General features: G+C 39.4%; 1 protein-coding gene across 23 annotated transcripts in view; it reads right to left on the bottom strand.

Moving 5' to 3' along the window:
- The window catches only part of LOC142197592 (uncharacterized), a 490,495-nt gene extending 465,708 nt beyond the window's left edge, over window positions 1-24,787 (bottom strand). For all 23 annotated transcript variants that reach the window (XR_012715324.1, XM_075267993.1, XM_075268011.1 and 20 more), the window contains exon 1: window positions 24,386-24,787. Coding sequence is in view for 22 of the 23 variants with exons in the window: in XM_075267993.1 (XP_075124094.1) it covers window positions 24,386-24,407 (22 nt within the window). In the remaining variant the exon portion in view is untranslated. The remainder of the gene's footprint in view (window positions 1-24,385) is intronic.
- Window positions 24,788-25,677: the final 890 nt, after the last annotated feature.

The raw sequence follows: 25,677 nt of genomic DNA, 5'->3' as shown, positions 1-25,677 counted from the left end.
GTTGGGAGGTATGATGTCACTATGCCAGTTCTAATGAACAGAAAAAGATTTAATGGATCATATTATAATCATTCTGTTATCACAACCCCTTCTTTAGAAGCATGCTGTTAGTGGCGTAACTACTGTGGTAGCAGTGGTAGTGGCTGCTACAGGGCCCGGGACATTAGAGGACCCGGTGACAGTCACTACTGCTGCGTTTTTTTAATTTTTTTAATAGGCCGTTACGGGCCCTATTTACTTACCGATCCTGGCTGCTCCGGGATCGGTAAGTGACACTGCGGGCCCCACAAACACTATCATTATACTCGGGGGTCTTTGCACACCACCAAGCATAATGATCGGAGGCCCGGGAGAGGTAAGAAACATAAAAAAACACTGTTACCTCTCCACGATCCAGGCAGGCCTCAGCCCTAGTTGTCTGACGTCTCTAACGTTACATGAACCCGGCCTGCATCCCGGGTCATGTGACGTTCGAAGTCATTGAAGAAGGACGACAGCGGAGGCCGACAGTGTAGGAGCCAGGGGACAGGTAAACAACAGTAGTTTTTTATGTTTTTATTCCCCCAAGTCTCTGATTATTATACTCTGGGGTGTGAAAAGACCCCAGAGTATAATAATTGTTTATGGGTGTCCACAGTAGAGCATACTACTGAGTGAAGGGGCCACTAAGGGACATAATACTGTGTGCAGGGGCCACTAATGGACATAATACTGTGTGCAGGGGCCACTAAGGGGGATAATAGAGTGCACAGGAATGCGGAGGAGGGGGTCGGTCGAGATCTTCGGCGTCGGTGTAGGTTGGGGGGGAGGCCATGTCAAAAGTTTGCCACGGGGCCCCCCCATTCCTAGTTACGCCACTGCATGCTGTATAGCCAGTGGGTTACACATATCAAAGGATAAAATGAATATATGGTCTTGTTGAGACAAAATGTAGTAAGACATGCCAGCCATTCAAGTTAATAAATGATCAAATAATACATGGACAGGCTAGGCTTGCCATAAAGACATAAGTGAGGTCCCAAGCCGTAAAAACTCCTGTATGGCATCTATATACCTTAATATAGAATGTCTGAAGGCAACCCCTTTGAGACCAGATTACACAGTGTTTACCAACATTTTTTTGCTTTTTTTCCCATTAGTTTTGTTTGTTGCGGACATACATTAATAAGCAAATTAGCTCCCGCTGGAGGAAGCTCTCTCTAGTATCACTTATAGGTAGCTTTTTTGTGAGTCAATCCAAATTTATAAACCCCTTGAGGGAATGTTTATTGTAATTTTTGTGTTTTTTCCTCCCCATGTCACAAAAGCCATATTTTTTTGTGTAGACATAGCTGTATAAGGGCTTGATTTTGTAAGTCAACTTGTACTTTCAATTAATTATGTAGTATATTATGAAAAGGTAAAATAATTATTTCTGGAGAGGAAAGGGAAAAAGCTCAATTTATGGCTGCCATTTTGGACTAAAAATATTAGCTTTACTCTGTGGTAGGACTGAGTGATTTAAATAAATCATGATTTTATTCCACCTTATGGTCAATTCTCAATGCTAATTTAAATCTTCGTGTTTATACCTAACACTTTCCTGTTACAGTACAACGGATTTGGGGCATTTAAATTTGGTGATTGCTCAGCTCTTTGCGTATTATACTGACACTATTACATTGATTGTGGACATTAACCCCCCTGTTATGAATGCTGCCATTTTGAGGTGGATCATCTGTCTCTGGAACAAGATCTCTGCCACCATTTGCCATGACAGCCTGGAGCCTATTTAAGGCTTGTGTTTGCTAGGAAACGCAATGCTTAACGCAGAGGGAAACAGGTTTATCAATTGCATAACATGAGAGGAACTCTGGCAACAAATCCCATAGAAATCCTAGACACCATGCATGGATTTTGCTCCTTTCTATATGTACAATCTCCACCCATATCTATAACAGACCTACAATCCTGGTTGTCATCTTTTCCCTTACCCAACCTGACTGAGGAAGACTGTGATTTCCTTAGTACCCCTACCATCAAGATTCTATTCAATGCCATTAAATTGATCTCCAACTCCTGCAGTCCTGGCCTGGATGGCTATACAGCCATATATTATATAAAACATTTGCTCATATTCTCACCCCTCTTTTGCCATCCTTATACAATTCAATCCTATCCAGGAATACCCCTCCCTCTGAATTATTTCAAGCCAATATCTCCATGGTTCCCAATCGGGAAAAGGAGAGTCTTACTGCTGCAATCTTCTTCCTATTTTGGTGTTAAACCTCAACTACAAACTTTTCACAAAAAATTGTTGCCAGCAGACTACCCTGTTATTTCACAAACCTAGTATCCCTAAACCAAAAGGGATTCATTCCTACCCAACAACAGATGAACAATATTAGCTTAGTCCACTACAAAGAAACACTTGGTAGCTCTCAGCTTGGATATTCAAAAAGCATTTGACTCTGTGGGCTGGGAATATATTCATCAATTTCCCATGAAAGCAGGTAGTAGAGGTTCCTTTTTATTGCTCATACGATCACTATACCATTTCCCAGAAGCTAGAGTTATATTCTAAATAATATCTTAAAAATGTAATCTTCACAAGATCAAATAGTCTCACACTTCATCTCCCAATTCTCTTTCAGCATTAATGTATTCCCCTAATTCCAAAAAACACCTCCCTATGGTTACAAACAAAATCTCTAAACATTCTTTGACACTTTGGTTAAACAACAGAAAACCTTTTAATTAATTACACAAACATCACAAAAAAAAAAAAAAAAATTTTACAAAACCTAATTTCAGCCGGTAGAGAGTAACGGCGGAAACGCTGCGGGAAAAATCGCGGCATTGTACAGTGCAGCAAAGTGGATGGGATTCATGCGAATCCCATCCCCACTTTGTAGAAAAGATCGCAGTGTGGACACTCTGCGATTTGCAAAGCTGTTGCGGCTTTGCAAATCGCAGCATGTCAATTATATCTACGGAAATGCCAGCGGCTTTCCCGTAGATATAATGTTAAGAGAAAGTCCGCAGAGGAAAACTCTGTGAACTTTCTTTTAAAAGCGCTGCGGAAAGAACTGTACTGCACTTTAGTGCTGCGGATACGGCCCGTGGGGCCTTAGCCTTAGTTTCGCAATCTAATAATATATTTGTCTCAGGCATCCTTGACCTACTACCCAACTATTGATTACATTGAAGAAACTGGTTCAGTTTCCAGAAGAAGGAGAAAACCCTCAAGGGTGGCATCAATTTAATGATTCTGATCAAAATAATTATCTGATGAACATAATTATGCTTCTTTGAATGATCAATTAATCAATTTGATTAATTGTCCAACCTTACTCTGCTGGTCAGTATATTTACGGCAATACCAAGTCAATATAGATTGTAAGCTCTTGCGAGCAGGGCCCTCAGTCCCATTGTGTGAAATGACTTTCTTTGTAATGTATCTTTCTGTCTGTATTTGAACCCTCCAAATTGTACAGCGCTGCGGAATATGTTGGTGCTATAGAAATAAAATTTATTATTATTATTATTATTATTATTATTAATATAGTAACTCATAGAGTGACTCACAATCATATAAAAGTGCCACCTTTTTCCTTTTTCTTTTTTGCAAATCAATATAGTACATTGCACTTTGCTGCTGTTTTGAAAATAAAAAAAAATGCTTTGCCATATTATGACACCCATAGTGTCATAATATGTACATGCCAATAAAAATTGTACATACCAATAAAACTATAATTTGCCTAGTTTAAAAGAGTCCTAACATAACAGTAGACAAGTTAATATAGATGTAAAAATACAGTGACCCCGAGCAAAGAGTTTATTTTTGAAACATGGCGTCCTAATTGGTAAAAGCTGTAAAACATAGCAAAAACAATATTAATAAAGTATCGCTGTGATCATAATGACCCACTGGACAAAGTTGCCATTCCATTTTTAATGCATATAGAATGCTGGAAAAAATGCATTATGTATTACATGTGTCCTAAGATGGCTTTAAATGAAAGTGCCACTCGTTGCGCAAAGAATAAGCCCTCATGTAGCCCTCTATATTGTAGAAAAATATAAAAAAAAGTTATGAATATTAGAAGGAGAGATGAAAAATCTGAAAAATGACACAGCATTAATGCCCAAACTAACCTGTAGTGTGTTTTTGTGGGGAAGTTTTGATTACTTTTAGGGTCCATTCACAAAGAGTAAACGCGCTCATTTTGACAAAATACATGCGTAAAATAAGACTCCCATTGACTTCAATGACATTTTACGCGTGTATTTTGACGTGTATTTTGATGTGTTTTTTGACGTGTATTTTGACGTGTTTTTTAACGCGTGTAAAAAAATGTCATTGAAGTCAATGGGAGTCTTATTTTTACACGTGTATTTTTCGCTTGTGTATTTTGTCAAAATGAGTGTGCGTTTACTCCATGTGAATGGACCCTTAATTTCATTGTATGTGTGAAGAATATTCTTACTGATGACAGCTGTTTGTGGTGGGCATCTACTTTATCACACACAGTCAACAACTTCCGCATGTGACTCAAACTCAGCTCTTGATCCTGTCATAATACCCAGCACATGTATGGCAGATTTTGCAGTGGGGTAAGGCTAAGGCTCCATCTTGCGGAAACGCAGCTTTTTTTGTTGCAGATTTTGCTGCAGTTTTTTGAGCCAAAGTCAAGAATGGCTACATAAGGAATGGGATATATATAGGAATCTTCTTATACTTCTCCCTTCTGCTCAATCCACTCCTGGCTTTAGCTCAAAAAAAAATTGCAGCAAAATCTGCAACAAAAAAAGTTGCGTTTCTGCATCATGGGGATTTAGCCTTAACGAGCCTTGAAATATGTTTAGAGATTTCAGCCAAGCCAAAAACCCAAGCATATAACTACAGTGTTCTCTATATTAACATCATAGTATAACCTCTGTGTGACCAGCCAAAGACATTGTATGTATCCCATGGAGTTTATGTACCATGGCCTGAGATGAATAGATAGTCTTGTTAAATCTGTCAAAGTAAAATGCCGAAAAGTTTACAGATACAGCATTTTGTTTTTTTGCAGTCTTTTTTTTCCACCAAAATACAGCATGCTCTAGATATGGTACTTTAATCTGACATTTTTTTCCTAGGCTTTTCCATAGAACTTCAAATACATAAAGTATTTAGTTTCTGTCATACATCAGTATCTGCAGTAGATTAACTCCATTTAGAAAATACTAAAAAAAGAAGCATCTTTGACCATAATTCGATCCATCACTTCTTTTTTTATCAATTAAGAATGTGTCGAGGAAGCAATATACGTCTTCTTCTCAGACACTTGGCAGTAGACTGACGACTTGTTATTGCTTTGAGGATTTTATTAGAACTAATTTGTCAATAACGTTGACAAAAATTCCAAAGTGGGGATTAGCAGATCCTGCAAGCCAAGAGCAAAATATTTATCAGGATATTCTGCGAGAATTTAGAAGAGCACAGAATAAGATTCAAATTTTCGATGCTATTTTCAACATCACATAGTGAGAGGATATGTGCAAACTGTCTCATTTACATAACAAAGGCCTTCTCACAGGTTTGGATTCCCTATCCCTCTGACAGTCTGACATTAGCCAAACGTAGGGGAAGGCTTTTGATGTTCTCTATGGAAATGGAACACAGCACAAAAATGACAGGCTTTGTAAGTTACCTATTATTTTCTATTCCAATAAAAAATATGTATTTTTATGACAAAGCGTTAACCACATTTTAAGCCCTCTATGTACAGTATGATAAGGGCGGACATAGTAAAATAGTGTACAGCTTTTGTACAAGGTTAGTGTTAGTGTTCTTTTTTAAAGGTGAGATACAGTATTATGGTACATAAACCTGTATAGTAAATAAAGGTAGATAAATAACTAGGTAGATACATGATAGATAGATAGATAGATAGATAGATAGATAGATAGATAGATAGATAGATAGCAGTGGCGTAACTAGGAATGGCGGGGCTCCATGGCGAACTTTTGACATGGGGCGCCCCCCCAAACCGACGCCGAAGACCTCAACCGACCCCTTCCTCAGAACTCTATTATGTCCCTTAGTAAGCCCTGCACACAGTATTATGTCCATTAGTGTCCCCTGCACACATTAACCCCAATAGTGTCCCCTGCACACAGTATTAACCCCAATAGTGTCCCCTGCACACAGTATTAACCCCAATAGTGTCCCCTGCACACAGTATTAACCCCAATAGTGTCCCCTGCACACAGTATTAACCCCAATAGTGTCCACTGCACACAGTATTAACCCCAATAGTGTCCCCTGCACACAGTATTAACCCCAATAGTGTCCCCTGCACACAGTATTAACCCCAATAGTGGCCCCTGCACACAGTATTAACCCCAATAGTGGCCCCTGCACACAGTATTAACCCCAATAGTGGCCCCTGCACACAGAATTAACCCCAATAGTGGCCCCTGCACACATAGTATTAACCCCAATAGTGTCCCCTGCACACAGAATTAACCCCAATAGTGTCCCCTGCACACAGTATTATCCCCCATAGTGTCCCCTGCACACAGTATTAACCCCAATAGTGACCCCTGCACACAGTATTATGTCCCACTGTGGACATCCATAAACAATTATTATACTCTGGGGTCTTTTCAGACCCCAGAGTATAATAATCGGAGACCCGAGGGAATAAAAACATTTTTTAAAAAAACAGTTGCTTACCCGTGCCAGGCTCCTAGGCTGTCGGCTGCCGCTCTTGTCCTGCATTAATGACATCGGACATCACATGACCAGGGAAGCAGACCCGGGTCATGTGACGTCAGAGACGTCAGACACGAATGAGGGAGGCCTGGCAGGATCGTGGAGAGGTAAGTAACACTGTTTGTTATGTTCCTTACATCTCCCGGTCCGCTGATCATTATACTCGGGGGTCTGCAAAGACCCCCGAGTATAATGATAGTGTTTGTGGGGCCCGCGGTGTCACTTGCCGATCCCGGCCCAGCCAGGATCAGCAAGTGAATGGGGCCCGTAACGGACTATTTAAAAAAAACAAAAAAAAAAACGCAGCGGTAGCGGCTGTCACCGGGCCCCCTAATGGCCCGGGCCCTGTGGCAGCTGCTACTGCTGCTACCACGGTAGTTACGCCCCTGATAGATAGATAGATATAGGCAGATACAGAAAAACAGACGACATGCCATGAACTGAACAAATGTGGGAAGCTCCCAACACATTTCTTTCTACTCCATGTCATGATATAGACCATATGAAAGGCTGAGGCCCCAAGTTGCGGAAATGCAGCTTTTTTTGTTGCAGTTTTTACTGCGGTTTTTAGAGCCAATGCCAGGATTGGACTGAGCAGAAGGTAGAAGTATAAGAACTTCCTATATATGTCCTATTCCTTTTGTAGCCATTCTTGGCTTTGGCTCTAAAAACCGCAGGAAAATCTGCAACAAAAAAAGCTGCATTTCCACAACATGGGGCCTCAGCCTTAAAGAGTAATTGTTGTTTCAATCTAGTTTCTGGTAAATAAATAATTCTGGTAGATTAAAGAAACTTTGTCAAATATTTTATACGAGGAAAGTGCTATTTGCACTCTCCTGCATGCTAAACTGCAGAATTCACTGAGAGATCTGTCTTCACTGAAGATAGCCTGCAGTTACAGAGAGGGGCGGGGGAGAAGAAGAGGAGTGAATGAGAAGCAGAGAGAAACAGACATCCTGGTGAAGATTACAGTCAGGCTACGGTCATACCTTCGTTGGGTGACTGTCCGGGGATTCTGTCCCCTATTCCATTTGAAAAATGCAAGCTTTTCTCTCTGGAAATTGGGCAGAAATCCAGCAGACCCTATTATAATCTATGGGGTCCGGGGTAACCAATGTTTAAGCGGATTGGGTTTCCATTTTCCGGGTTCCCAAGTGAACCAGAAGAACGGAAACTCCAACACAGGTGTGAACGTAGCGTAAGATATCTCTCACCATAGCTTATTCACATATATGCTACTCACACCTGCTAAGACCTGCTGAAAAACTGCTATCTAAAGGTGATAAGAAAGAGAGACATGTAACTGCTTCCTGTGCTTGTTTTAAAGTGGATTTAATTCATTTGGCTCAAATAAACTCAGCTTTCCCATAATGTGATACATATTTCATATTACTAGATACAAATCAAAGTAAAGTAACAGTAAAAAAATGACAGTTATATACACTCACCGGCCACTTTATTAGGTACACCATGCTAGTAACGGGTTGGACCTCCTTTTGCCTTCAGAACTGCCTCAATTCTTCGTGGCATAGATTCAACAAGGTGCTGGAAGCATTCCTCAGAGATTTTGGTCCATATTGACATGATGGCATCACACAGTTGCCGCAGATTTGTCGGCTGCACATCCATGATGCGAATCTCCCGTTCCACCACATCCCAAAGATGCTCCTCTATTGGATTGAGATCTGGTGACTGTGGAGGCCATTGGAGTACAGTGAACTCATTGTCATGTTCAAGAAACCAGTCTGAGATGATTCCAGCTTTATGACATGGCGCATTATCCTGCTGAAAGTAGCCATCAGATGTTGGGTACATTGTGGTCATAAAGGGATGGACATGGTCAGCAACAATACTCAGGTAGGCTTTGGCGTTGCAACGATGCTCAATTGGTACCAAGGGGCCCAAAGAGTGCCAAGAAAATATTCCCCACACCATGACACCACCACCACCAGCCTGAACTGTCGATACAAGGCAGGATGGATCCATGCTTTCATGTTGTTGATGCCAAATTCTGACCCTACCATCCGAATGTCGCAGCAGAAATCGAGACTCATCAGACCAGGCAACGTTTTTCCAATCTTCAATTGTCCAATTTCAATGAGCTTGTGCAAATTGTAGCCTCAGTTTCCTGTTCTTAGCTGAAAGGAGTGGCACCCAGTGTGGTCTTCTGCTGCTGTAGCCCATCTGCCTCAAAGTTCGACGTACTGTGCGGCGTTCAGAGATGCTCTTCTGGCTACCTTGGTTGTAACGGGTGGCTATTTGAGTCACTGTTGCCTTTCTATCAGCTCGAACCAGTCTGGCCATTCTCCTCTGACCTCTGGCATCAACAACGCATTTCCGCCCACAGAACTGCCGCTCACTGGATGTTTTTTCTTTTTCGGACCATTCTCTGTAAACCCTAGAGATGGTTGTGCGTGAAAATCCCAGTAGATCAGCAGTTTCTGAAATACTCAGACCAGCCCTTCTGGCACCAACAACCATGCCACGTTCAAAGGCACTCAAACCACCTTTCTTCCCCATACTGATGCTCGGTTTGAACTGCAGGAGATTGTCTTGACCATGTCTACATGCCTAAATGCACTGAGTTGCCGCCATGTGATTGGCTGATTAGAAATTAAGTGTTAATGAGCAGTTGGACAGGTGTACTTAATAAAGTGGCCGGTGAGTGTACATTGAGGTCATAATGATGTTTTAAGATAATACTTGTCTAACATATTAAACATAGAACAAGCACCAAAAATAATATTCAAATTTGACACGTAATCTCTAAACATTCCTCACAGGCCATTCATGAAGCTGTAAGGATATGCCACCTGTTTTAGCTTTTTCCCACTGCCAAAAGTAGGATAAGAATTCATCCAACTGCTGACCAAAATAAAAGGGCTTGCGTCAGCCATATGTCTGCAAAGGCTACAGAGTCATTATGCCATTACAACATGTTATGTACTAATAGATTTTTAGAAACCATGAAAAACTGGAATTTTCCCCAATAACAATTTTGCTGATTTTTAGGGTAAAAAATATGCAAATCTATTCTCCAGGATGTAATTAGGAGAACAGTGCATTCTGTACGCCACCCTATAGAGGGCAGCATCCTTAACATCATGAACGACTCAGTTATAAAGTAATTTTTAATCATAATGTGGATTTAATTGCCAAATCAATATTTCTGTCCCAAAAGGAACAGATTCCCAGCTATTCTTATGAGTCTCTTTATAAACATTTGGTCATTTTGGTTTTTTTTTAATACTTTTGAGTGTTACAGTTATTTGATATATTGTCTAATAAATATTTGCAAAATTGGACAGCCTAAAGGCATCCTATATAATCAGCATTGATGCCAACATATCTGCAGATCTGTAAGGTGATATACTGTGTGGATATCTCTCCCTAATTTGCAGCAAGACCCCAAGGAACACATAACAGCTAACATATTTTGTAGCGCTCTTTACCCTTTGCCTGGTACTAGAAAAGCCTTGCCTTGTTACTTAATAAATAGATTCTTTTCCCTTCATAAACTGACAGAGCATGTCAGATGCAGTGTAAACAAGTAGCTAATTTTAGCGGTGAAGACACCTTTTTGGCAAAAACCTTGTCTTCCTGAACTACACAGGATGCCAGAGTAGAGACTAGTATGTACAGACATTTGATAATCCATATACTAAGGGCTTGATGGCATCTTTCGAACAGCAAAGTCCTTTCATGATATTCCACATGCACACTTATTATCATTAGGATAGACATGTGTTAGACATATGTAGACATATCTACACATTTTCTTTCCCCCCCCCCCAAGTCACATATATTGAATTACCCCTTTATTAGGGTGCTGACATCCCAAGGCCCATGGGCCTGGTCTAGGCCATTCACTCCCATCTAATTCTAGCCAAAATATTACAGTTGTTTCTCCCCGCCTTGGAGAGATGAAAATCCAGATTATGATCCTGACCGAGGAAACGTTTCAGGAGCCCCTTGAGTCTGCTCCGGGCTATATTCACGTCACCCTTGGTCATTAACAAGCTAATTAAGGTGTATATACCCCACCAATGTTACCTGAGATAGGGTTGACTCCACTGAACAGTATATCTACCTCCAACTGTGTTACATGTATGTGTGCTCACTTGTTTTTCTGACATATAATCTAGGATCACCCTGTTGCATATAGCTTCTCAAAATAGGTCATGAATCTGAAGACATCGGCATACCTGAACCAGTTAATCCAAAAATGTGCTTATTTGAATTGTAACTGTAGATGATAAGGCCTGGCAATATCATCTGCAGACATTCCCTAGCCATCTGCAGGGCGACCCCTACAATCTGTGGTGTAAGCTGGTGAACTCAGTGCTCCTGTATAACCAGATGGCATACAAGAGTAAAGACTGTCCTGAGAAGTTTAACAATGCATGAGTGCTATAGTATATTTCCCACCTAATATTATATTCCACACGTTCATATACTCCTTGCAGTCCTTCAAATGATAACCTACCTCTGAGCCCTGTAATGGCAGAGATGTAACCTCTAGAATTACACTGTGTATGAAGTTAGCTGTACTGTAGTGTTGATATCTAGAACCTTCAGCGACATTTGTAACAAGTACCATATCATTATGTGAAAAGTTATCAGCATAATTGATGTGTAACATTTGTGTCATATCTTTACTGAATACCGAGTTCAATAAACTGAGTTAGGCTGTGGCCCTATGTGGCGAAAACCCTATTTTTTACATCCACATATTGGAGAAAAAAAAAATCAGCAGTGGACATGCTGGGGTTTCAAACACTGTCGCTTTTTTTGTAAATAATACTAACAGAAACACTGGCGGTATATAGATATATGTTGATAATAATGGAAACTGATAGTCTGCAGAAGAAAATGATGTGGTTTGGGTTTTCTGTGAAAAATGCTGCAAGAAAAAAATGCAATGCAATTCGGCATCAGTCTTTTCCACAGCCTTTTTTGCCATGGCATGTTACGTGGAACATTAAAATGTTTTTTTTTTTTTGTTTTTTTTAAATGTAGATTGTGAGTCCCATTTAGGGATCACAATGTACATTTTTTCCATATCAGTATGTCTTTGTAGAATAGGAGCAAATCCATGCAAACACGGGGAGAACATACAAACTCCTTGCAGATGTTGTTCCTGGCGGGATTCAAACCCAGGACTCCAGCGCTGCAAGGCTTGCAGTACTAACCACTGAGCCACTGTGTTGCCCCACATTAAAATGTTTTCTGTAGAGTAATTTATTGTGAATGCAGTCATCTTTCTACTGTAGATCGGAACCCTCTCAACCATTCTCTAAATTACTACATTACTACTACATTCTCTATTTTTACTAAATACTGTATACTCATGAAGGCACTTTAGTCATGTCATAGATGTACATTAACCCCTACGTGCATCAGGACATACTTACTGGTGCACATAACAGCCTATAGCATCTGCTCTGAAGCAGAGCGGAAGCACTAGCGGCCGAGTCTATGCTGTTTCACACAGCAGAGACCCAGCAGTATTGCCTGTAATCAGAGATGACTCTGATCATGGGTATTTAACTACTCAGATGCCATGGTCAAATGAGACCACAGCATCTGAATGGTTACTTTCACTTTCCCTATGAGGGTCCATTTACATGGAGTTTTCTGGCGCGGATTGTGATGCGGAATTTGCATCATAATCCGCGCTGAAAAAAAGCCTCCCATTGACTTCAATGGGTTCCTTTTTCTGCTCATGGAAAAAGGAACCCATTGAAGTCAATGGGAGGCTTTTTTCCTGCACGGATTCTGCATCAGATTCTGCACACAGAAATTCTGTGTGAATGGACCCTTAGAATTGGTAATGGGATGGCCCCCGTGGCATGATTGCGGGAACCATCCTGTTAACATGACAGCTGGGAGCCTTCTGAAGGCCTGCCATAGTACTTTTACTGCTGGCTTCAATAGTTAAATAGCAATTTTTCCATAGACTGCAATGTATGGCAATGTATGGCATCTGAAGATCACACGCTCATGCGCCCTAGGGCTTTTGTCTCTCAAAAAAGGACACCTTATACAGCTCTGTACACTGAAATATAAAACAGTTATGGTGATTTTAGAGAATTTTTTTCTTCAAAACTTTGTTATTAAAACATGAAAACATAAAAACTATATAAATTTGGTATCGACGTGTTCATACTGAACTGGAGAATAAAGCTACATAGCATTTTTACCACACTGTCAAATGGTAAAAACAAAACCTATAAGAAAATGGTGCATTTATTTTTCAGTTCCACCTCTTTCTGAATTGTTTTGCACTTCCCAGCACATTTTACAGAATAATAAATGGTACCATTTTGAAGTAGAACTTGCCACATAATAATCAAGACCTCATATGACTAAATGGAAAAATAAGAAAGTCATGTAATGGTTAAATATAGAAAATTACACTGTTATTTTTTAGAGTAGGCAAGTGAACAAAAGCCAAATTACAAAATAGGACAAAGAAAGTACACTGGGAGTAAGGAAGAAACTAAGGGAGTGAGGGACAGGGGAAGGTGCAGAGATAGACAGAACACTTATTGCTTGGTTTCCATACATAGAACAGCTTATCACTGAGGGTCTTTGTGTTCATTGCACATTTTACATTGGAGCTTCAAGGTATGCTTCTGGATCAACTTATTATCAAGGAATAATTCCAACATGTAATGTAGAAATTGTTAAAGCGCACAACACATATGCACTCTTAAAGAGGACCTTTAATGTCCTTGGGCACATGCAGTTTCATATACTGCTAGAAAGCTGACAGTGCACTGAATTCACTATCAGAAGGACGTTCCTGACAGTCTAGCTGCGCTCAGAGGAAAGCCCCTCCTGACAGTACTGTCCATAGCATTGTATTGCATTGTTCCTTACCACTCTGCCATGATGCTGAGCTGGAAGGAACACCACCCCCAGTACTAGTCTATGGATTAACCTATCCTTAACCCCTTAGTGACCAGCCTATTTTAGACCTTAATGACCAAGCCAAATTTTGGAAATTTTCCCTGTGTGACTTTGTTAGTGAATAATTCTGTAACAGTATAGCGCATCCAAGCGATTCTGATATTGTTTTTTCGTGACATGTTGTACTTTACTGAGAAGGTACAATTAGACTGATATAACTTGTGTAAATTTATTAAAAAACTCGCAAATGCTGAAAATTTTGAAATTTTTTCAATGTTTTCCATTTTCATCTGCGATATCTCAATATATGCACAATAATACAGGGCAAAAAAGTTAGTAGTTATATACTTCCAAATGTTCCTTTTGTGTTTCAAGCATATTTGAAATAATTTTAGCATATTTGAGTAATTTAGACAATTTACAAGTTTATCAAGTTTATAAGCAAATTTTGGAAATTTGGAGTATGTGATTTTTTCCTGTACCAAGCTCTGTTTGCAGACAGGAATAGGTGACATAATGACAGAAACCCCCATTAAATGACCCAATTTGTAAAACTAGACCCCTTTAGGTATTCTTTGAGGGGTTTAGTGAGCATTTTGATCAAAAAAATATTGTTTTGCAAGAATTATTACAAATGATGAAAAAAATTACATTTTCTTCAAATATGTGTCATTTTAAAGCCAGTTTTTTTGCACACAACACATCAAAAAGAAGAAACACACCCCAAAATATATCACCCCACTTCTCCCGTGTTAAAAAATGTACACTTTGTGGCCTTAGTCCTATGTACGCACATATAGTAGGGCCCAAGAGGTAGGGAGTGCCAAATTTATTTCAAAACACAAATTTTGCTTTCAGATATTTTAGGCCCATTGCACATTTGAACAAGATTTCAGTTACCAAAACAATTGAAAACCCCCATAAATGACCCCATTTTATAAACTAGACCCCTTAAGGTATTCATTGAGGGGTATAGTGAGTACTTTGACCCCATAAGTTTTTAGAAAATTTGCGTCAAACAAAAAATTTCATATTTTTTTACACAAAAGTGTCATTTTATAGGCAGTTTTTTTGCACATAACACATGAAAATGAAGAAAAACACTCCAAAGTAGATGACTCCATGTCTCCTGTGTTCAAAAACGTACACTTTGTGGCCTTAATTCTATGTACGGACGCACGGTAGGGCCCAAAAAGAAGGGAGCACCAACTGGATTTCAAGACACAATTTTTGCTTCCAAATGTTTCAGGCCCATTATGCATTCAAACAAGATTTGAGTTACCAAAACAATTTAAAACCCCAATAAATGACACCATTTTATAAACTAGACCCCTTGAGGTATTCATTGAGGGGTATAATGAGTATTTTGACCCCATAGGTTTTAAAAGAATTTGTGTCAAACAAAAAATCGTCATATTTTTTACACAAAAGAGTCATTTTAAAGGCAGTTTTTTTGCACACATGCCATGAAAATAAAGAAAAACACCCCAAAATAGATGGCCCCATTTCTCCCGTATTCAAAAATGTACACTTTGTGGCCTTAATCCTATGTACGGATGCATGGTAGTGCCCAAAAAGATGGGAGCACCAACTGGATTTCAAGACACAAATTTTGCTTGCAGATATTTCAGGCCCATTGCACATTCAAACAAGATTTGAGATACCAAAACAATTGAAACCCCCCATAAATGACCCCATTTTATAAACTAGACCCCTTAAGGTATTCATTGAGGGGTATAGTGAGTATTTTGACCCTATAGCCGTTTCACAGATTTTACTAACCTTGGCATGTGTAGGTTAAAAATTACTAAAATGTCCCTTTATCCCCAAAGTTTTCATTTTCACAAGGGGTTAAAAGAGAAAAAGCCCCCCCACAGTTTGTTACACAATTTCTTCTGAACACGGCAATACCCCATATGTGATCATAATCTGCTGTATGGGAACATGGTGGGGCTCAGAATGGGAAGAGCGCTATTTGGCTTTTGGAGGGCAGATGTGGCTGGAATAGTATTCAGGTGCCATGTCGCATTTGCTGAGCCCCTAAAGTATCAATACAATGGAAACCCCTTAAATGTGACCCGATTTTAAAAACTACACCCTTCAAAGAATGTATCAAGGGGTATTATCATTTTGAGCCTAAAAATGCTTCCCAAAAATTAATGTACAAAATGAAAATTGAAATTTTTAAAGAATATGCCATTTCGGTGCCCAATACGTTGCCCCCACTTTGTGTTGTCAGAGACGTGCACTCCTAAAACTATTAAGGGGACATCCCGAGGGGCAAAAAATTATATATCTGGGTGTAAACTGCTGCTTGGGCACACAGCAGGGCTCAGAAGGGAAGGAGCACTGCGCTTTTTAGCTTTTGGGGTACAGATTTAGAGGGACCCTCTGGGCGCCATGATGTTTTTGCAGATCCCTGGAGTTGACAGTAAACTGGAATTCCCCAATAAGTGACCCCATTTTGTAGGGGCAATTTTAGGGTCTCTGTAAATGTGACATGGTGTCCAAACACCAACAATCTAAATCTGCACTCCAAATGCACATAGCGGTCCTTCACATCTGCGCCCTGCTGTGTACCCAAATGGCAGTGTATGCCGACATGTATGACACTGGTGTACCCCAGATAACGGACTTAATGCCATATGTGGGTAGAAATGGCTGTTTGGTACAGCCGGCACAGAATCGAAGGAGCGCTATTTTGGTTTTTGGCGCAGTTTGGTTTTTGGACGTCATGCCACTTTTGCGAAGACCCTGAATTGCCAATAAAGTGGAATCTGCAGACATGTCACCCTATTTTGGACATTAGCCCACTGATGGGATATATCAAGTGGTGTAGCGAGCGTTTTTAACCCTTGAGGGTTGCATTTATTTAGTTTCCAGAAATGAAATCGCAACTGAAAATGAGAAGTTAAAAATGAAATTTTTCCAGAGATTCACCATTTTAGTGCCCGATATGTTGTGCCCAACTTATGTCAGCAGAGGTACACACTCCAAAAACTGGTAAGCAGGTATCCCGGGCACAACAGCTTTCAGAGCGTTCATCTCTGATACAAGGCGGTCACAACATATTATGCACTGAAATGACGTATTCCTGGAAAAATTGGTATTTTCACTTCTCACAATCAGCTTCATATTCATTTATGGATAATAAGTTATAGCAACACTTGGGGGTTAAAAATGCTCTCTGTACCCCTGGAGAAATCCTTCAGGGGTGTAATTTCCAAAATAAGGTCACATATCAGGGGATCCCACTTTACTGGCGTTTCAGCTCTACAAAAGTGTCATGGCATCCAAAAACCAAACCGTCTGTGCTCCAAAAACCCAATAACCCTTCTTCCCTTCTGTGTCCGGCTGTGCCCCTATATCAGTTTATACCCACATATGACATTACGTACATTATCCCGGGTACACCAGTGTCATACATGTGTCATACATGTGACATAAACTGCAGTTTGGGCGCACAGCAGGGCGCAGAAGGGAAGGAGCGCGATGTGGCTTTTGGAGCACAGATTTGGATGTTTGGTATCTGGACGCGATGTCATGTTTGTAGAGCCTGTAAGGTACCAGAAAAGTGGATTCCCCAAAGGAGTGACCCCATTTTGAAAACTGCACCCCTCATAGAATTTCTCAGGGGGTGTAGTGAGTATTAGTATCCGGACGTGACTGCACAGCGGATGGTGAAGAGGGAGTATATAAGCTGTGCGGAGAACATTGCAGACACCAAATTCCCTACTATGTCCCAGTAGCTCCTATGATTGGGGGAGTCACTCTGGGGGTCACTTTGGGGGTCATTTCTGGTGTCTGTTCCCTCATAAGCTGTAAATCTGGGGTGTCCCCTGATATTCGCTCGCACCGCTTATATATTCCCTTCCTGATGCAGCCAGTCGTGTTCTAATGATTTGGCGATTTTGCGGGTTTTTGTCTTCACATTGTTAGATGCTATATTTTCTTTATTTTTCTGGTGATGCCGCCATATAAGGGCTTGTTGTTTGCGGGATGAGATGTATTTTGTAATGACACCATTTTTGGGTGCCTATATTCTATTGAATACATTTTATTAACTCTTTTTTTGCTGGATTAAAAAAAATAAAATCAATTCTGGCATTGCATTCTACCTTTTAAATTTTGCGCCATGCAGCGTACAGGATAAGTAACATGTGACCTTTATTCTGCGGGTCAGTACGGTTACGGCGATACCTCATTTATAGTATTTTTTTTATGCAATACTAATTCTGCAGAACAAAAACACATTTGGGGACATAAATCAGTGATTTTTGCATCGCCATCTTCTGAGAGGCGTAACATTTTTATTTTTTGGTTGACAGTGTTGGTTGAGGGCTTATTTTTTGCGGGACAACCTGCGCTTTTTATTGGTACTGTTGTCGGGTGCATATGACTTTTTGATCACTTTTTATAGCATATTTTCTAAGGTGAGATGGCGAAAAATCACTACTTCCGGCGGGTTTTTTCCGTTTTTTTTCCCCCGACATTTACCGTATACATTAAATATTGTTTCAGTTTTATTGTACAGATTGTTACGGACGCGGCGATACCAAATATGTATTGTTTTTATTAATTTTTAGGTTTTTTTTTACATAACTCATTTTCTATAGAAAAAAGGGGATTTTTGGGGCTTTATAACTTTATTTATTTTTTTCAAAAGCTTTATTTATTTATTTTTCACTTTTTTTCACTTTTTATTTCACTTTTTTATGTTTCCCTTTTAGGACACTTGATTCAGCAATGATTTCATTGCTGAATCAGTATTACAGGCTGGAGACACAGGAGACACAGGCTGCATGTGTCTCCAGTCTGTATCAGGAAGCCAAGCGATGTAGTCGCATCGCTTGGCTTCCTGAGTACTGGGGGCAGGATCAACCAGGTAATGGAGGCTCAGGCAGTCTGGGGTCACTGGCCAGACCCCAGACTGCATGTTTTGTATATCGGCACCCTCCGATCTCGCCACGGGGGGTGCCGATCTGACCGGCAACACAGCGGAACCGCTTCAGTTCCGTGATCATGTTTGATCACAGAACTGAAGGGGTTAAAACCCCCCCATCGGAGCCCCCTCCGATGGGGGGTTATGGAGCAAGGTCTTAGCTGTAAGATACAGCTAAGACTTGCTCCAACTACATCGGCACTGAAAGGGAATCCTTCCCTGACTGCCCGACGTAGTTTTCCTATAGGGCAGTCAGGAAGGACCTGTCAGTGCCGACGTAGATTCCCTATGGGTCGGTCGTTAAGGGGTTAAAATTATGTCTTTGTCAGTGCGCAAACTTACAAAATCAGCAAGGGAGAAAATAATTATTTCTTTCACTGTAGATTGACTGTGTTCTGAAAACATATACATGAAGCATGCTGATAGAATTTTCATTAAACAAAAGCATGCCAAAAGACTGGTTGGCATATTTCACAGCTTTGTAGAAGAAAAAGAATAAAATGCTCTTTCTGCTATATAATATAATATACTATACTATAATATCCCACTAACAAAAAGTAAAAAGTTCACAAAAAAACCTGCTAGAAACTCCATTGCCCTAAATTTACAGTAGAATGTTCTCCTAAATGGCTCTTCGGTCAGGTAATGTGTGCACTACAGTATATAGATTACAATGTAAGGATAGTGTGTATGAGTTTCAAAGTTATATCTTTACATCAAATAAAATGTGCAATATTTTAAGAATACTGTATATTTAAAGGGGTATTCTGAGACTATAATATTAAAGGTCCATCCTTATTTTCGGACATCAGTATTAGATCATAAAGAGTCTGACATGTGGCACTCCCTCCAATCAGCACTTTGAGCACCATTTCTTCTTCACAGGCTTATGATGTAATATTTAAGGGACCTATGATGTAATATTCAAGGGTCACATGATTATAGCTAAGTTCCATTCCAACACTGCAGCCTTTTTAAACAGCTCATATTGAGAATCCGGTGTAAGACTCTCACAGATCTGATATTAATGATCTATCCTAAGCGTAGGTCATGAATATCATAGGGTTGGAAGACCCCTGTAAAGTCAATTTATCAGTATGTTCACATGTGGCAAATACTATAAACCAGATAATCAGTGACACAGGCCTTATTGTGCCATTTTGTCCAACAAAATATTACATACCATGTTAAAAGACTTAACTATGCATAACTTATAGCATGTGTCTATCTTTGAAGAAACAATGCCTATCTTAAACTGAACTGAGTTGTACCAAAACTTCTAATAGCTTAGTTGAGTTCACATATCAAGAATGTACACATAATGTAATTTAGGATGAGCAGAAGGTAAGTCATGATATGTATCCAAAATGGGAATGAATTACTATGTAAATTATACAAAAACGTACAAATGCTGTTGAATGGTGACCATACACTGCTCTAAGCTATTGAGAATTGATGGTAAGACATGCCTGGTGTATTATTAAGACTTTTTACAGCATTACATACAGTAACCAAAGCAATATGAAAATGAATCAATCCTGTGTATTTATTAGTTAGTACTATCGGAGTATAAAGTAATACAATATGCAGCATAGCAGTATTAAAAAGATAAATGAATTGTGCACAGGTGTAAAAGAAAAAAAAAGGCAACATTTTACATTGTCTTACATTAAAGGGATTATCCAACTTTTCAAAACTGATCTTTAATATTGGGACCCCCCCACCCCTGTTCCTGCTGCAGATCAGCTGTCTCTTCATTCCAGGCATTAACCTGCTCACTTGCAGTACTCACAACTTCTGTTATTAAGAATATGGAGAGTGTCCCTTTAATGTCCATCGGACACCACTGCAGTACCCATAACTGCTGTCATGAAGAATACATGGAGTAAACAGGGTAACAATGCCAGGTGCTGCACAAACCCCCCCCCCCCCCCCCCAATCTAAATCTGATGACATATTTTAAGCACAGGCCATCATTTATGTGAGGGTGGATAAGTCCATTAAAGATACAGTAATGTATGAAGAGCTATAGTACTATTGAACTAGTTGGTAGACTGCTAGGTATTTGCAATTATGCTTCTTATATTTATTCAGATATTATCATTATTGTAAGTGACAACAAATATTAAATAAAAAAAATCTTTATAGTAACCCCACACCCAATAAATGACAGACTTGTTTATTATCTGGCCAGTTAGAATGGTACATGATACAAATTGTAGTGAAGGTAATCTGGTTGTATTTGCTAGTTATCCACTTTATTCTGGACCTCAGCTGTACCATGTGACCAAAACTTTGACTCTTCAGCTGGCTTTACATCTCATGGATAGGAAGTCAGTTTCACCATCTTGTGCTCTGACTCTCGCACCAAGGCTCTCATAGTAATGAAAAGTGATATGGACTTCCTGTCCACACATAGGGTGCTGTGGGAAAGTCAGATTGTCGGTCACATGACGGGAGTGTCGGTCACATGGGAATCACAACTAGAGCCAAATGTAAAAAAAGATTACCTTCACTACAATTTATAACATGTCACTTTCTAACCAGCCAAATAATAAACATCTTATATACAGTATAATGGAATGTCTGTTGTAGGTTCTTTTTGCAATCCCAAGCAACTAGACTTATCTTCACCAAATTTTGCACCAAGGACTTCCAAATATTTTAAACCAGGTTTAAGCTCTCTTGTCCTATTTACAAAAGCAAATATAGCACCACTGGCTTCCACATCAAAGACCTTCCTCTATATCACATGATTTGTATTAGCTAATGGAAGCGCATTGTAGGTCTTTTATTTTTAATAGCCTCATTGACAGTTAGCCTCACTGTTGTTCACTGTTATCAGCCGTTATCAGAGGCTTGTATATTCTTAGCTTCACTGACATACACCATTATCAGTCGATTGCAGCACTGACTCACTATTGTTCCATTACCAGCCATTATCAGAGGATTGTTTATATACATAGTTACAGCACTCACTCACTTTTGGTTTTTGTTATCAGACATTATCAGAGGAATGTATCCAGAGGGTATATTCATTCATAATCATACATAGAAAGGTTGTATACAATGGATCAGTACCATATAATGAGTATTTTCATTTTCAAAGGAGCCTTGGACAGCTGAGAGCTGACATTGGATCAGTTACTATGGGCAACGATTTTTCTTTTTCATTTTAGATAAGTCATCCCCATTGCATCGTGTACATTTTAGGCACATATTGAAGTATTTAGTCATAACTCTTGTAGAGGGACACAGCTGTCAGGGGATGTTTCTGACTTTATACTCGGGCAACACCGGGTACTTTCTCTAGTATAGGATATAAGGCTCAACATACCAACTTGATGTGCAATATGTACCATTAAACATTGTTGGACTAAAATATTGTTCTTTATAAAAGACAGACATAATGTGACAACTGCTCTTGAATGCACACACCAGTCACACATAAAGAACAACTTTCCCACAATGTCTAATGGATGTCCATTAAGAGAAAAATAACCTGCATCGCCAATGGGGTTGTCCAGACTAAGTGGGCAGGCGAAGGTGAAAAAAAAAAAACCAAACTATACTCACCTGTACTTGGTACCCTGGTGTCTCCCACCAGTCCTGCTTCTTCTGGGGTCTTCTTTTGGTGGAAGTCCCTTGTGACATTCTGTGCTCTTTCCTATCAATGGCCTCAATGGTCATAACCACCAAAACAATACCCCAGAGCAGCACCGGTAACTGATGGGTATGGGTTTATTTTTATTTTTCTTTCCCCTTCCCCAACCCTACTGCAAATAAAAAAATGCTTCCTGAACAACCCCTGCTATAAGTTTCTCATGGGCATTTTGTGGCAAAAGTATACCCCAGAACTAACAAAAGGAAACAGAATTATCCATTAATATTGTTGATCCCATCACTAAACTGTTCTTACAATCTTTAATTTCATCAGTAGAAGTAAGGATAGATAAAGAGCTATGGAATATGTTGGTACTAAGGATTGGTGAGCCTCTGAAGATTTGTTTTGTCCAGTGTTTGGACGAAGCAATCCTCCGGTTTGGTCCAAACATTTTCGGACAGAACCGAATGTGAATCTGAGATCTCTTCAGACCTCAGAGTATAATAGGAATAGGCCCAAAGAAGGTGTAAAAAATGAAAAAAAAAAAAAAAAAAAACATTTATCCACACCTTCCCTCACCTCTTTCAGTCCTCCCTGCAGCATCCGGCACGTGATGTCTCAGAAGAGCACCAGAACCGACTCTTCTATGAAGTAACACACCTGGGCCAGTGTTGTGGCCTGTGACCGCCTCAGATCCAACTCCAGAAGTGTGAGTTCATAGAAGGGTTTTCTGGAGACATCATATGCATGAAGGAGGAAGGAACACATCGCCAAATGGCGCAAGGTGGCCTGAAAGAGGCCAGGGAAGGTGAGTATAAATGTTTTTTATTTTTTTTTACAACTCCCTTGGGCTTACAACTATTATACTCTATGGTTTTGAGGAGACCCCAGAGTATAATAATTTATGGTAAATCATGCAGTGCAGTCAGTGGTCACCCAAGAAAAATGCCAAATTGTAAAAAATGAGCAACTTGGAATATTTGGGATGTATCCAGCTCATTGCAATGGATGGATAGATAGATGGTTGGATAGATAGATAGATGGTTGGATAGATAGATAGATAGATAGGAGATAGATAGATAGATAGATAGATAGATAGATAGATAGATAGATGCTGGCTCAGATTCTCTTATTAGAAGGGTTGGAAAAGGTTTGTGTTAGAATCCAAATGTTATCCATGGATTAAAGACTCACGATTATTTCACCTCATACTGAAGTGCTGACCATTTTTTTTATTTATGGAAAAATAGATAGATAGATAGATAGATAGATAGATAGCTTTAGTACATATTGTATAATAGAAAGATAGCTACATGATGAATAGATAATAATAGAATAATAATAATAGAAATATAATAATATAGTTTTTATATATAGCGCCAACATATTCTGCAGCACTTTTCAATTCTAGATAGATAGATAGATACAATATAATAGCTTTATTAAGCACGACCATGAAATAACATGACTAGTTAAACACCAGCAGATTAGAATGTGAAAATTTTACACTTTACCCATCTCCTGGTAGAACTTGACAGACATATGTCTTTTTTTCTACAGTACTATATAACTTATTGCTGGACTACAACTCCCAGCAACTACTGTTTGCTTTCCCCTGCAGGTGATTCCCACTCTCCAATGCTTTACCCTATAACTTGTAAGTAATCCCTAGTAACTAATTAAGACTATACAGTCTTAAGAACAGATGTCCAAATACTTATAAACTGTAAGTATTGAAACATGTGATATTGACAAGACTAGACAGTATTTATATTAAATGGTTAAAAGTAAAAGGAGCGGAGGAGTCCAATTAATGCTGTTCTTATGACACATTAGAAGATGGTCAGAGATTATCCTTAGCCAGCTTCAGATTTCAGGTTATTTATAGAGGGAACAAGAGATTTTATTTTACAATAAAAATCTAAATAAAAAACCCTCTACATATAACTGAACATAAACCACTATTAAATAAGTGTATATCACCAGTTATAGGTCTGTATTTGTTACATAATAAAACAAAAAAAAAACAGTTTTCCCCTTCAGATCAATAGAGCAAAACAGAATAGAAGGTATTGTCTGGAATGACACATTTAATTATCGACATACTTAACGTAACATTAACTTCATCATTGCAAATCAATACTAACTAATTGTGTCTTAAAAAAGCTTGAATTACCTTCAGCTGTGCTTTCCGTCATGGTAATGATTAGACGTTAGAGAATCAATGGCAGTAACAGGTCATAAGTCTTCAGGTATGGGGACGCAGGTTTTTTTTTCGTAGTTTTTGGGTAGGATTCTGTGTTTCGTAACTCAGTTCCTTCCTCTTTTATGCTGCCTGGAACTAGATTAATTTCAGCGTCCCCTCCTGAAGGCTAAAGGTAAGACGTCCTAGTATCAAACTATTCGTTTCCAGGGCACTACTTCAAAAGTTTTACAGTCCTTCTGAGGATCCCTAATAATATTAGGTATTCAACTCTAAGAAGAACCGAAAATCTGAGACAGCAAAAAAAAGCAAAGGAACTGATTAGAGCCAGTCAAGGCCCTGCAGCTTGTCTCATAATAACTGCACTTTGCAGGGGACAGGTCTCGGAGTGTCTTGTAACATTATCCATTAATGTTCAGGTTTATTCTTAGCACACTTGCTTTTGCATTCTTCTTGGCCTTATTTGGTTGAGGGTGGGTCCCATCTGTGTTGTCTGTCAAACACTCATGTCATTTACTCCTTCATTGCTGGAGAGGCCAGTGAAGACCCTCACTCTTGGCAGCCCTATAGTACTGTAGGAAGCAATATTTACTCTACATGTTGTTATGACAGCGACTGATATATACATTGTCTTAACATGGTGCAAGTTTGGGTCTACTGTTTCCATAATATGGCATTAAATCAAAAGGCAGAGTGGCGATATAGAACGACATAGATGTCTACACAGAAATTCAGCTGTCTATGGCAGTTAAAATAAATCTGTATGTCTTCTGAAAATACATTGATAACTCATTATGTGGCAAACAAAATAGAACAGACCTCACACATCTGCAGATGCGTGAAAGAGGCTTTAAGCCCAGGGGCCTCACGTTGCAGAAACACAGCATAATTGGCCGCAGTGGAAACGCCGCAGCATAACATATTGCATACTACATTATCTACAAAGTGGGTGGCATTCTACCTAATCCCATACACACATTGCAGAAAAAAATCTGCAGCAGAAAATTAGCGATTTCAAAAACACTCACATTTTTGGAAATTGCAGCATGTCAATTATACCTATTATGCTGGTTTTATAAATCACAGTGTGTTCGCATCAAAGTTTTACTAAAAAATGTACATGGGATTAGGTAGAATCCCATCCATTTTGCCCTTACTGTAAAACGGTGCAATTTTTCATCCAGATTTTCTGAAGCGAAAATCTCAGTGATCTTTCCGTGAAAAACACTGTAAAAAAACACAAAGTATTTTCACCATGTTTTTTT

This window comes from Leptodactylus fuscus, chromosome 3 (assembly GCF_031893055.1).
Source record: "Leptodactylus fuscus isolate aLepFus1 chromosome 3, aLepFus1.hap2, whole genome shotgun sequence".
NCBI classification, from domain to species: Eukaryota; Metazoa; Chordata; class Amphibia; order Anura; family Leptodactylidae; genus Leptodactylus; species Leptodactylus fuscus.
Note: the sequence above shows the minus strand (reverse complement) of the source record. Positions and strands in the feature narration are given on the sequence as shown.